At 36.7% G+C, this 15,343-nt stretch overlaps 2 protein-coding genes across 2 annotated transcripts; both read left to right on the top strand.

Moving 5' to 3' along the window:
* The first annotated feature begins 1,794 nt into the window (after positions 1-1,794).
* On the top strand, positions 1,795-5,743 carry LOC110755108 (transcription factor MYB1-like). The gene is made up of 3 exons (XM_021956273.2): positions 1,795-2,014; positions 2,320-2,449; positions 4,929-5,743. Exons 1-3 carry the CDS (start codon positions 1,894-1,896, stop codon positions 5,398-5,400), a joined length of 723 nt encoding a protein of 240 aa, XP_021811965.2. The 5' UTR covers positions 1,795-1,893; the 3' UTR covers positions 5,401-5,743.
* Positions 5,744-11,149: 5,406 nt separating this feature from the next.
* LOC110755133 (transcription factor MYB1) lies at positions 11,150-15,327 on the top strand. Its single transcript, XM_021956306.2, has 3 exons — positions 11,150-11,704; positions 11,933-12,062; positions 14,724-15,327. Exons 1-3 carry the CDS (start codon positions 11,584-11,586, stop codon positions 15,193-15,195), a joined length of 723 nt encoding a protein of 240 aa, XP_021811998.1. The 5' UTR covers positions 11,150-11,583; the 3' UTR covers positions 15,196-15,327.
* The last annotated feature ends 16 nt before the right edge of the window (positions 15,328-15,343 follow it).

Below are 15,343 nucleotides of genomic sequence, written 5' to 3'. Positions count from 1 at the left end.
TCGTTCGTTACGCCGATCTTCTCCTTTATCTTCATTTGGTCGTGCTTGGTTTCCCAAGGTCAGGATCATCTTACGTAGACCCTCTTTTGCTATATTGAATTCATCATGAGTGATTAGTTCCCTGTCTCCACGGGTCCTATCGAGTTAGGCAAAAACCTACTCTGATACCAACTGACGCAACGAGATATAAGGGATAGGGAGATCGAACGATAATCCTAAAGTAACAATGTCGGAATCCACCAACAAACTGGAATCCACCAGAATATTGAGTAAAACTCAAAGGTCTTTGATTGGAAAATAAGAAGAATATTTCATGATGCTCCAATGCATTCCTTTTATACAAGAGAAACCCTAGACTTGCTTGGAAATCTAATGAGAATCCCTAGACTTGCTAAGAAAGCTAATTAGAAACTAAAAAGGGAAATAATGAAAGTTTCCCAAAATATCCTAAAAACTTTAAAGGCTGAAAAGTCAAAGTAAACGATAGAATTTGGCTAAAATAGCTCATACGTCATAGTGAGGCATCGAGTTGCATTTATCACGCCATTTTCTTTGAAACGATAGGTCATGGGCCCGATTCTAAGCTCAGGGCCCATACTCTCACAGATTGGGCTTTGTTGTCGCGACGACGTGCACGCCTGTCCAATTGTTCCTCGATCAACTCGGCCATATATATGTTCTACATTATTTACTTTGAAACCGCATTAAGCATAGTTATTAAAAGAATTTTGGAGAGAGATATTAGGCGCGTGTGCCTATATCTGAAGACAGTTAAGCCATGTGTCTTTAGTTAGTTTGTTTAAGAAGTAGTTAGGTTGTTAATTAAACAGCTAATTAGACTGTTAAGCTTTGATGAGAGTACAAATACTATCCTTTAATTAGCATTGTAAATTTAACGGAGACAATTAATTGATGGTTTCTCTCATTTCCTTGGCTGTGATTATCTTTGTTCTTTCTCTGACCATCATAAATATTGTTATCAATCCACTTTAGTCTCGTTCACTTGATAATATATAGACCGGCTTTGATGAAATAAGTCAAGTACGTACACAGGCCAATAATTGAGCAAATAATGCTAGGTGTACTTCTGCCCGAATTTTAGGTTTTTTCTCATCACAAAAAAACATTGAGGGAAGGGTGTTGGGAGGAGCCAGTCGAACACTCTAACGCAGGATTCAAGAGATGTGTGTAGTAAAAGGTTACACGATGCTGCATTCATATTCGTAGGATATGTGCTCTGACAATTAGAGAATTTTATGCCCTGAAAAATTCACTTTCCTGGTCACCTAGAAATTGCAGCTATACATACTCATATACAACAACTGTCGAGCACTGACAAGTTAGTAAGTTAATACAGTGCTAGCTACGTGGATTTTGTCTACTCCACAATGTGTGAAATCAGAAACCTTCAATTTTGAGGCTCTTATTTTAATCGGTGGCTCTTAATTGTTATTTTGAACATTTCCTTGTTAGATATTAGACGTTTTTCTGTTTGAGTGAACTTTTGTTAATGAAGATCTAAAAAAGTAAACGATTTAGATCACGAGATGGATTATAATTTATAGAGTAGGTCAAAATGTGGTGTCATATTAATTTACTAGCTAGATATATATATAACATTTTCTTTTGGTAAGCCCTACATGAAAACATATTTTAATAGTGACTGGTAGCTAATTTCTGATGGAGAATTGTAGCAATATCTCAAACTGTCAATTTTTGCTTCTGTGGATACGAGACATTGCACGTCACTGGCCTTGTAAGCTTTAATCTGATCCTCATACCGTCAGAGACCTTTTATTTATATTGCTAGCTAGGTGGCTTCCGGAGGCTTTGAAGTGACTAGCAGGCACAAGATAAACAAGCTGCTAACATACAACGCTGGCCAACAAGAAGATGGAGGGCTATAACTTGGGTGTGAGAAAAGGAGCTTGGACTGGAGAGGAAGATGATCTTTTGAGGCAGTGCATTGAGAATCATGGAGAAGGAAAGTGGCACCAAGTTCCTTACAAAGCAGGTATTAATGTAAATGTAACTCAAAGAGAGATATATGATATAGATGGTTAATATATGGCTAGAGCTTAATAGGCAGTGAAACCTTAATTAAATTAGTGATGTTTACAAGGTCTTAAACTTCTCCACTTATTTGGTTGCTTTTAATTTTGTCTTTCACAAGTTAGGCTCGATAGTCACTAGTGCTCCCATATTATTCATTATTTATGTTGTCTATGTGTTTAGCTCAAATAATATCACTCGTGAGTCGAGGGATGCTGAGAGACTTATCCCACATCGGGAATTCTTTTGCATTATGCATGGATGCAGGGTTGAACAGGTGCAGAAAGAGCTGTAGACTAAGGTGGTTGAACTATTTGAAGCCAAATATCAAGAGAGGAGAGTTTGCAGAGGATGAAGTAGATCTAATACTTAGGCTTCACAAGCTTTTAGGAAACAGGTACCAATAAATAAGTGTCTCTTTCCTAATTATGAAGCTCCACATCCACGTCATTATTGTACTCGTTCTTGTCCTTCATTAATTGAGCTCATAGATATGCTTTCTTATTATTATTTGTTTGTTACTACGTGCTTTATTATTCTGCTCATCACAGACATCTATATTTATGCTTTTGTAGTTGGCTGAACGAAATCATACTCATGTAAAAAAAAAAAAAACTATAAATAAACAGAAATGCACTAAAATACACACATGTGCCACAACTGCCGCCACAACTATCACCTAGTCATGGTCAACACTAACACCAGCAAGGTGGGTGAAATATTTAGTAACCCATGAAAACCGACTCGACCCAAGTGACTTAACCTGTAACCTGTATTTCCAACACTAAACCCCTGAATAACAGTGTTTGTTGTGCTCTTAACTCAATGACATAAATATTTAATAATTTTACATTCAACCTAAATTTAAAATAAATAAAAATAACACCTTTCGATCTCTATCATTATGTCTTGCTCTCGGCCGCCAACTCTTCATCTTCAACCAAAAAATCTTTCCTCTTCTTCTCAATGCCAACCCCTTCTTCTCAACCCCAGCATCTTCTACTCAACCCCACGATCTTCATCTTCTTCTCAACGCCAACATCTTCTCAGACCAAGCTTTATTTTTCATGTGAAAAGTGGGATTACCCGGTGAACCGACCCATTGGTTAACCACTTTGGTCGTTTCCCCACCTCATGCTTCAGTGCTCAGTTCCTATTTTCAACAAGCCTATAGCTTCGGCTTGGTGCTCGGGTTGGGCTTAAAATTGACCCAACCCAACCAGGGCCCAACCCTAATTGAAATATCTAAAGTTTTTTTTTTTGGTGAAATATCTAAAGTTTTTCATTTTGACACAAAACCTTGGTTTTGGAGATTACAATAAAGGCACTAAGCAGTTTCATATATTTGTTTTCTCACAAACCCCTTCCTGAGGTCTAATTTTTAAGGTTCATTTTGTCTTTTGAAGAGAGGAGAGTTTGCAGAGGATGAAGTAGATCTAATAATTAGGCTTCACAAGCTTTTAGGAAACAGGCACCAATAAATAAGTGTCTCTTTCCTAACTATGAAGCTCCACAACCACATCCACATCCACATCGTCATTATTGTATGGGTTCTTGCCCTTCATTAATTGAGCTCAAGATATGCTTTCTTATTATTATTTGTTTATTACTACATGCTTTATTATTCTGTTCATCACATACATATATATATTTATGCTTTTGTAGTTGGCTGAACAAAATCTTACTCATGTAAAAAAAAAAAAAAAAACTAAAATCCACAATCCCGTGCTTTGTTTTCTATATTATATATTCTGTTGTTTATCTCAGTACGCATGCACAACCACAAAAAGCACTAGGGATATCATTTGTGATAAAAAGCCTTTACATGAAGGTTTAAATTTGTCTGAAAGAACATGGGGTAAACTCAACAATGCTTCCTATGGAAGATAAACATCTACAGTGGTTATTCAATTACAACCACTTGGATCTGCAAATTGGAAAATCTTGGTGTACAAATTCCTTGTACTATAGAAGCTCTTACGTACCCTGTGATTAGATGAGGAAAATAAACTTATAAATTGGATAAAAGTTCAAATTTCTAAAATAACACACTCTAATCCCTTCTAAAATACCATAACCCCAACCACTATCACCGCCATCACCACCGTGACCACAATGTTACCATAGCCATCACCATCACCAACAATTGCACGGATCACCACAACAACCCCACCATCACTGCTACCACCACATTAACTACCATTGCAGCCACCACCAGCTCTACTGTTGCAGCCACCACCGGCTCTACTGTCTGCAACCACCTTGGCATAGCATACTCGACCTCACCACCAACAAGACACATGATGGGTCACTATTACCACCATTAACACATCTACCAACTACCACCTCTTGTTTGTAGATTGATACCTTATAAAAGGATAAACTTTAAATTCAGCATTAATCTCATTATATTTTTAAGTTAACCAAACAAGAAAATTTCAAAATTGATTTTCGTCATTTTTGAATTTCTTCATAACTTAAACTTCATCATCCAAACATACGGTTAAAACTATTAAGTGGAGAGTTTTTATATAGGATGTCCTTATTTTATTAAAAATGCACATATTCATCATCCTAGGGCTACTCAATAATGTAATTCAATAATCATAACTGTCTATATTTTTAGTAATCCTCCAAAGGTCAACCTTGCTAAAAATCATCCATATAATAAACTTTTTAGTCATATAAAATGTGCAAATAAAAAGCGTACGTAGTATCTGAAAGTTTACGTGAATTTTCCAACAAAACTAACAAACCCTTTTATAGCAGCAGAAATATAAACATACTTTGTTGGAAAAACATCACATCTTTCTACTTTTTTTGTGTGTATCATAGCACAAATGTATTGATTTATTTTCTCATGCAATCTGTCGAAGGTGGTCATTGATTGCTGGAAGGCTTCCAGGAAGGACAGCGAATGATGTGAAAAATTATTGGAACACCCGACTGCGGATGGATTCTCGCCTGAAAAAGGTGAAAGATAAACCCCAAGAAACAATAAAGACCATCATAATAAGACCTCAACCACGAAGCTTCATCAAGAGTTCAAATTGTTTGAGTAGTAAAGAACCCCATATTCAAACAGTTGAGAATTGTAGTACGCCATCACAAACATCACCATCAACAAAGAATGGAAATGATTGGTGGGAAACCTTTTTAGATGACGAGGATGCTTTTGAAAGAGCTACATGTTATGGTCTCGCGTTAGAGGAAGAAGGGTTCACAAGTTTTTGGGTTGATGATATGCCACAATCGAAAAGACAGTGTGCCAATGTTTCAGAAGAAGGACTAGGTAGAGGTGATTTCTCTTTTAACGTGGACCTTTGGAATCATTCAAAACAAGAATAGAGAATATCAACATTAATGTGGGCATGCATAGAAAAGTCACATGATGCTATGTGAAATAAAGCATAGTGAGGAGCTGAATAAAAGTCACATGTATGTTTAGGTCTCCAAACTATACTTTTGCAATTTATTAGTATGCGTAATAGCATTAGGCAATTAGTGGTCTCAGGTTCAAACTCCCATGACACCTTGGTAATGTGAATATGTACGAAATCCCCTTCCCCTTATAGTTTAGACTATCGTTTGTATTAAAAAAACAAAAAATCATAGGCAATCAATCTTGATAAAGGGGATTTTCTTGAGTATGAAATTGTCTAATTGTTACACTAAGTATGAATCTCGTTAGAACAACTCCCCATTAATTCTAATTAAATTAATTTATATTCTTAGAGGGTTGCTTTGAATATCAAAGAGTTTTATGACCTGGAAAATTTAATTTTTCCTGCTCATGTAGAAATTGCAGATTTCTATATGTATGTGGATATAAGTTATAAAACTAAACTGGTAGCTATAATATAAGTTATGATTGATAGTGTGGGGGTCTTTTTGTTCCAGCAACCAGACGAATGGGCTTGGGCTGCTGTAAAGGATGAGTAGATGTGTGAAATTGCCCCCTTTGTGTCCGAGTTCGAAGATTAAGCCCCAAAGATGTCTCGAAAGGGTCATGACGCCTTAGGAAACTCTTTGGTTACCTTCACCAATGAAAACAACAACAAATTACAGATAAATCTTCTAGCTTTGCATGAGAAGATTATGGCATGGGAGCAAAATTATCATGGGTTTAGCACTTGAGGAGAGAGAGCTGTGAGTTCCTATGAGAGACAGAGGTTTTAAGGGAAAGAGAAAGGGATTCTAAGGAGGTTTGATGAAGGGGGAGAAGGATGGTGAAGAATTGTGGGTAATCTTAGCAGTTTCCGGCAGCTTGACGGTGACTCTGTCAAAGCTATGCCAATCTACCAGAACAGGGGAAATAAGGGAAATAGGCAAGGATAGCACGAAAATTATTGGGTTTGCATGTGAGAGAGGAAGCTTGCTCTCTGAAGGTTGTGGGTTGTCTTGTGTTGGGTAGAAGATGCCCTATTTATAGCTGCTGGGGTTTGTTCTTCTCCAAGAAACCCTAATGGTTTCTTCCCAATCTAGCTAAGCTTTCCTCTCCCTTTCTTCTCTTCCTTCTTGACTTACCTCATGGTGGCAAATTCAGCTCTGCCCAATCCCACAAAATCAGAGATTTTTGGGAGCTCAATGCTTCTTCCCGCGGCTGCTTCAGAGGGGAGCTTCCATTTTCATCAATCTTCTTTCTCCTCTTTCTTCCTCTTTCCATGGCCAAATCTGATGAAGGAAAGAAAATGGGTGCGCCTGCTGGTTTAAGGGATGGCATCCTTCCTTGCGTGCCAAAATCCCTTGGTCTCTTGGATGCTTTCACTTGGAACTTGTTCCTTAGCCTCCCAGCGGCCCTTCACATGTGGATTCCCCAAGCCCCTGCGTGATTTTGTTTTTCAGCCGAATGCCAAAGCTGGTGTTGCTTTTTTATTCTAATTATATGGGCTTTTTAAGACAACCACATGATTTATCTAATGGATGAGATGACTTTATCAAATGTTGGGCTTTTTGGTTGGCTTATTCTAATTGGAGCAATGGGCTATTTTGGTTGGGCTACTACAATTGAAGCAATGGGCTATTTTCCCTCTTGTGCTTACCCACGTTTGGGCCTAAAAATGGGCTTGAGTCCCGAGGCCCCAAGCGACCTGAGACTTCCATTTCTCGACCCACCGATAGGCCCCATGACAACTCGTTACCATCCATACCACAACCCACTCAAGCAAGCCCCGGGCATTGGAGTGGCTTGGGCCCACTTAAGCTTGTAGTGCGATTGGGTGTGGGATAATAATTTCCCGCTTGGCATGGCATGTTGCTTGGCACGCTTTTAATCATTATGCTTGATGAGATAATTAGCATGGATTTGCAAAGCTAATGCACTTTATAATCTTAATCTTGATTCTTAGCATGATGGATTATTTATTTGGCATGGCATGCAGGGTGTGGCTTGTGCATGGCAGACTTTTGTGTATTCCAAATCGGGTCTTTTTCCAATAATATATCGTCTTGGGCTAGGAATTTATTCGGGCCCAACCATGGATTTTTTGGGCCTCAACAGATAGTAATTGTTTCAATCATTTAAACTTGACATTCTATGCTTCTGCGGAAATGGGACTTGCATGTCACTGGCCTTTTGAGGTTTAATTAATTCGATGATCCCCATACCAGAGACCCTTTATTTATAAAGCTAAGTGGCTTGTGGAGGCTTTGAAGCAACTATAGCGGCAGATAAGCTAACTGCCATAGCATACAACATAACACATTCAACAACATATCCATTTTAGTCATATCTACAGTTCCAATATTTTTATATTAAAATTTACCAAACGGTTTTGAAGGCAAACAAAAAGCGCTCGTCACGAATGCTTACAATCTCCATCATGGCCTTAGGATGCCACAAACCTTTCATTACGTTGAAAAAAGCACCACTGTTGACTGATTTTACCAATGCCTATGTAGTGTTGTTGAAAGTGAAATTTGGCATAGTGTTGGTATAGCGACTTCATTCAGCAACAGTGTTGCTAACTATAATAGCACATTTTTCTTCCTCTATTGTTGGCGTTAGCGAATCCTATGACCAGGTGTTCCGGGCCGAGGGGATCTGCGTCAACACAGGTCGTCCTTCTTCTGGCGCCGTGTGGTTTGTGCACGGGCGTGCCAGCACGGTTTACCGTGCGTTTGAGAATGATGCGGCTGGGTGAATAGATGAGTTGCACGCCTGTTTAAGTTTGACTTATAATCAGAGCGATTGTGGCCGAGAGAGGAACTGATCTCAGCCGTCAGGTTCATGGCCCGAGCTACAAGGCCGTTGATAGTGGTGCTGATGGTGATTTTAGGTGGTGCTCCGGCGCGTCGCTGGGTGGCGACGGTCGTATGATATATGGAATGAACGAAAGAGTAACACAGATGGTGCTCTGGCGCCTTGAAAATCAAAGGTCGTATGATATATTGATGAATGGATTTTCCTACAAACTGCCACTACTCCTGGGAAAGCAAGTAAATGTATTGAAAGTGCATTACAAGAAGATAAATGATAGGAAGATAAATGACAGGAAAATATAATTTGCTCCGTGGGAGGCTTGTGTTTGGTGTTGAACCCTTTAAATGTAGTTGGAGCTCGCTATTTATAGAGAAGGTCTTGAGGAGACAATGAAGCTGAAAATCTGCATGGTGAGGTTGATTAGAGCTAATGGGCAGTCGAGTCGGCATTTGGGAACGTGAAGCATGGTGGTGTGACACCCATAAACCCCGGCCTCCGCCCTGGTGATGGGCTCTGCATCTCGGGCCTTGGAGGTGCATTTAATGCCCTGGTCTGATGGTTGGTGGCTTAGCCTTACAAAATCATGGGATTTTCGCACCTAATCCCTGATTTTACTCACCATATCTGATTTCAATCACGTCCCTTCTTTTTTGGCTCATTAAATGCTCCTACATGGATCATAGTCTTTCTGCTGTGATCAGAGGCACTACTTCATTCAATGAAGTGTGGGACCATGATGCCACGTGGCGATGTCACTTGATTTTCCTACTTTGGCCGTGCATCTGAGGAGTTTGCCCTCGGCCAGTATTACCGAGGCCGTGACCGAGGCCGTGATGACTTTGAATCATAACTTACTTTTGTTTTTTTAAAAAGGAAGTACAATGACCTGGCCATGGATAGACGCTAGGGCCGAGCTATTGTTCCTTCGGCCAGCCTCCTTCAGTCAGCTTCCTTGGCCGAGTTTTATTAGGCACAAACATCTGTTAAGACGAAGTTCGATGTAAACTTGTTGATAAACTCCTTCATTGCTCTATAATGAGACTGGCCACCCATACTGACGCAACGAAATATAAGGGATAGGGAGATCAAACGATAACCCTACAAGTAACAATGTCGGAATCCACCAACTAGAATCCACCAGTAAACCTCAAATATATTGATTGAAAATAAGATGAATAAACTGACAAGTACAGTGCCATGAGTTGGCTTAAATAGAAAACAAAGAAACCCTAATATCGTAGGAAACCCTAGGTTCTAGAATATTCCTAAACTTAGCTAACAAGAAAATAATAAAAATTATAGCTAAAATAAAATCATATTAGGAAAATAATATCCTAATAGATAACTTGTTCTTTAAAATATAAAATAAAACATGAAATTAAATAAAAATCTTGACAGAATCATAATTGCTTCAAACTTTCTCAATCAATCAGAAAATCCCAACAATATGCCTTCCCTACGCCATAATTGACATTTAATTGGAATTTTCCTCTCTCATATGATTTCCTTCCAACTTCGAGCCACTTTATTTAAATTAATTTTTCACACCATAATTGACCCATATTTCGTCCTGCATCACATACGCAAATCCAAGTTGAGAAGAGCTGAACCATCGGACTGAAGGAAAACTAAAAACCCTCATAGGAATGGACTTTTTGAGCGACTTCTTCAGTGTTTTTAGCTTCTGGGGTTCGTCGTTTGTTTCCTTGGAACATCCATCACTCACTCATTCTCTTTTAGCATTAAAATTGTTAACAACTTTACTTTTGAAAACAAATTTTTTTTTCTTCAGGATATTTTTTACTAACACTTTTAATCAGCTATATGTAAGATATAAAAAAAAGTATTGTTTCATTGATGTTGCTGAGGAAAAATATCTCAATGCCTAGCTCAGCTAAAATCCAAATGACTGAGTTGAGCTTGGGTCCAAGTGATCAAGCTGAGCTATCAAGTCCGAGTGGATGAGTTGTGCTTGAGATCAAGTGGTCGAACCTAATTGCCACATAAATTTTATTTTCCCAAGAGGTGCAACCTAAATGACACCTCTTTTATCAAAGTCTTATTTTCAAAATTCTCTTAACCAATTGAATTATAAGTCCCTTATAAAATAAGCATTTAGTTGGTGGAAACTTTTTTAGTTGTTGTTCCATAAAGAGAGCTTGGCTTGGTACTATGTGGAAGTAAGTTTACCTTGAAACCGCATTAAGCATAGTTTATTAAAAGAATTTTGGAGAGAGATGTTAGGCGCGTGTGCCTATGTGTGATATCTGAAGACAGTTAATCCTCGTGTCTTTAGTTAGTTTGTTTAAGAAGTAGTTAGGCTGTTAATTAAACAGCTAATTAGACTGTTAAGCTTTGATGAGAGTACAAATACTCTCCTTTAATTAGCATTGTAAAATTAATAGAGACAATTAATTGATGGTTTCTCTCATTTTCTTGGCTTTGATTATCTTTGTTCTTTCTCTGACCATCACAAATATTGTTATCAATCCACTTTAGTCTCGTTGATCACTTGAAAATATACAGACCCGCTTTGATGAGATTTCTTTACTGTTGAGATAGGTCAAGTACGTAAGCAGGCCAATAATTGTTATCAATCCACTTCTGCCTAATTTTTTAGTTGCTGGTTTTGTCGCCCCAATTTTTGGTTTTTTTCTATCACAAACAAACATTGAGGGAATCGTGTTGGGAGGAGCCAGTACTCTAAAAAGCAGGATTCAAGAGATGTGTGTAGTAAAAGGTTACACGATGCTGCATTCTTATTCGTAGAATATGTACTTTGGCAATTAGAGAATTTTATGCCCTGGAAAATTCACTTTCTTAGTCACCTAGAAATTGCAGCTATATGTACTCATATACAACAACTGTCGAGCACTGACAAGTTAGTAAGTTAATACAGTGCTAGCCACATTGAAAGGATGATCTATCGATGAAGATCTAAAAAGAGTAACGATTTAGATCACGAGATGGATTATAGAGTGGGTCAAAATGTGTTGTCATATTAATTTATTAACTAGTTAGTGCGTGACTGAAACTATATATATATATAACATTTTCTTTTGGTAAGCCCTACATGAAAACATATTTTAATAGTTAGACTGGTAGCTAATTTATGATGGAGAATTGTAGCAATCTCTTAAACTTGTCACTTTTCGCTTCTGTGGATACGAGATATTGCACGTCACTGGCCTTTTAAGCTTTAATCTGATCGTCTCCATACCGTCAGAGACCTTTTATTTATAATGCTAGGTGGCTTCTGGAGGCTTTGAAGTAACTAGCAGACACAAGATAAACTAGCTTGCTAACATACAACGCTGGCCAACAAGAAGATGGAGGGCTATAACTTGGGTGTGAGAAAAGGAGCTTGGACTGGAGAGGAAGATGATCTTTTGAGGCAGTGCATTGAGAATCATGGAGAAGGAAACTGGCACCAAGTTCCTTACAAAGCAGGTATTGACGTAAATATAACTCAAAGAGAGATATATGATATTGATGGTTAATATATAGCTAGAGCTTAATAGGCAGTGAAGCCTAAATTAATTAGTAATGTTTACAAGGTCTTAAACTTCTCCACTTACGTTGTCTACGTGTTTAGATCAAATGATATCACTCGTGAGTCGAGGGGTGCTGAGAGACTTATCCCACATCGGGAATTTTTTGCATTATGCACGTGTGCAGGATTACGCAGATGCAGGAAGAGCTGTAGACTAAGGTGGTTGAACTATTTGAAGCCAAATATCAAGAGAGGAGACTTTATGGAAGATGAAGTAGATCTAATAATTAGGCTTCACAAGCTTTTAGGAAACAGGTACCAATAAATAAGTGCTCTATCCTAACTATGAAGCTCCACATCCACATCGTCATTATTGTCCATGTGGTTATTCAATTATTTGGATCTGCAAATTGGAAAATCTTGGTGTACAAATTCCTTCTACTATATAAGCTCTTACCCTGTGGTTAGATGAGGAAAATAAACTTACAAATTGGATAAAAGTTAGAATTTCTAGAATAACATACTCTAATTCCTTCTAAAATACCACAATCCCAACCACTGTCACCATCGTCACCACCGTGACCACAATGTTACCATAGCCATCACCATCTCTACCACAATAACTCCCACCACGGCATCACCACAACAACCCCCACCATCACTGCTACCACCACATTCACCACCATCGCCGCCACCACCACCACCTCTACTGCTACTGGCGGACCCAATACATGCCTATTATGGGCAGCTGCCCACACTTAAGTGTTTTCTTCACCCTCTAGCCAAATACTTTGCCAATAAAAATAAGACACTTAGCTAATATTTTGCATGCAAAATCCCCACTCAGCACCCTAAATAAGTAAAGCCTTCAGGGCTCGTTTGGTACACAGGATTGGCTTGGACTGGCTTGGACTAAATTTAGTACCATGTTTGTTTTATCTAATCCTAGTCTTAGATGGGATTGCTAATACCGGGCCCACCAAAAACACCTCCTTAGGAGGGGACTATTAATCCCTTGTAAAAAGGGAGGATTAGCTAGTCCTAATGCTCACCAATGTATAAAATGCATATATTATATTGTAAAATTAATAACATATATTATTATTATTAAACTTACTTACACATATACTATAATGTACATATATACATGTATATACACATAAATATATCATATATGTATATATGTATATATATACATATATAATATATATAATATACATATACATATATACATGTATATTATTATTATAATATACCCATATACACATATACATATTAATATTATAATAATAGTATACGTGTATATATGTAATATATATTATATATTATATATTATAATACATATGTATATATATACATATATGTGTATATATATTATACCTATGTATGTATTATAGTATACATATACACACATATATACACATATACATTATATATATATATATATATATATATATATTATATTGTAATATACATATATACATGTATATACATGTATATATATATATATTATATATTGTAATATACATATATACATGTATATACATGTATATATATATATATATATTATAAAATACATATATATATATATATATGTATGTATGTATTATACCCATGTATATATTATAATATACATATATACACCTATATACACATATATTATATATGTATAATGTATGTATATTATATATATATATATATATATATATATATAATATACATATATACATGGGTATAATACATACATATATATATATATAATATAATATACATATATTATATTATAAAATACACATACATGTATATACACATATACATGTATACATGTATATACACATACATGTCACATATATTATAAAATACATATGTACACATACATAATACATGTATTTATACATATATACATATACATAGATAGTTTTGAAGAAAAAAAAAATCTAGTCCTAGTCCAAGCATACACCAAACGCAGGATAAGTGTTATCCAACTTAGACCAAGCCAAGCCAAGCCAAAACAGTCCTTAAGCATAGTCCATGCCAAGACAGTCCTGTGTACCAAACGAGCCCTCAAGGTTTTAGCTCAAAACCTCACCTATATTGAAAATATCAAGGCCCAAGACTTAATAAACATGTGGTCCAATATATAAAGCCTTAGATTTTGGCCCAAGATCATATATTAAAAAATTATTGAAATAGATTATGTGTTATAATATATATTGTATTGCTATGAAAACCTAGACTTTGTAGAAGTCAGTTATGAAATTATTTTTTACGGCCCCAGATGGACAAAAGTCTAGGTCCGCCACTGTCTACTGCAACCACCTTGGCATAGCATAACCATCACCATCACCAACGATACTCGACCTCACCACCTACTACAAGCCGCACCACCAACAACACACATGATGGGTCACTATTACTACCATTAACACATCTACCAACTACAACCTCTCGTTTGTAGATTGATACCCTTTAAAAGGATAAACTTTAAATTCAGCATTTATCTCATTATATTTTTAAGTTAACCAAACAAGAAACTTTCTAAATTGATTTTCGTCATTTTTGAATTTCTTCATAACTTAAACTTCATCATCCAAACATATGATCAAAACAATTAAGTGGAGAGTTTTTCTTTTAGGATGTCCTTATTTTATTAAAAATGCACATATTCATCATCCTAGGGCTACTCAATAATGTAATTCAATAATCATAACTGTCTATATTTTTAGTAATCCTCCAAAGGTCAACCTTGCTAAAAATCATCCATATAATAAACTTTTTAGTCATATAAAATGTGCAAATAAAAAGCGTACGTAGTATCTGAAAGTTTACGTGAATTTTCCAACAAAACTAACAAACCCTTTTATAGCAGTAGAAATATAAACATACTTTGTTGGAAAAACATCACATCTTTCTACTTTTTTTGTGTGTATCATAGCACAAATGTATTGATTTATTTTCTCATGCAATCTGTCGAAGGTGGTCATTGATTGCTGGAAGGCTTCCAGGAAGGACAGCGAATGATGTGAAAAATTATTGGAACACCCGACTGCGGATGGATTCTCGCCTGAAAAAGGTGAAAGATAAACCCCAAGAAACAATAAAGACCACCGTAATAAGACCTCAACCACGAAGCTTCATTAAAAGTTCAAATTGTTTGAGTAGTAAAGAACCCCATATTCAAACAGTTGAGAATTGTAGTACGCCATCACAAACATCACCATCAACAAAGAATGGAAATGATTGGTGGGAAACCTTTTTAGATGACGAGGATGCTTTTGAAAGAGCTACATGTTATGGTCTCGCGTTAGAGGAAGAAGGGTTCACAAGTTTTTGGGTTGATGATATGCCACAATCGAAAAGACAGTGTGCCAATGTTTCAGAAGAAGGACTAGGTAGAGGTGATTTCTCTTTTAACGTGGACCTTTGGAATCATTCAAAACAAGAATAGAGAAAGAAATTCTTGTACAAAATACAACTATCACTGGCTTTGTTTTCATTCAAATGAATGTCTTGGTGTCTAAGTCTTTGTAATGTTGGGCTTAGTATTTTCCTTTTGCCTTTTTTTTTGGGGTAATGTTTGATGGCGACTTTGCATT

This window comes from Prunus avium, chromosome 3, assembly GCF_965620075.1.
Source record: "Prunus avium chromosome 3, drPruAviu1.hap1.1, whole genome shotgun sequence".
In the NCBI taxonomy this organism is placed as follows: Eukaryota; Viridiplantae; Streptophyta; class Magnoliopsida; order Rosales; family Rosaceae; genus Prunus; species Prunus avium.
Note: the sequence above shows the minus strand (reverse complement) of the source record. Positions and strands in the feature narration are given on the sequence as shown.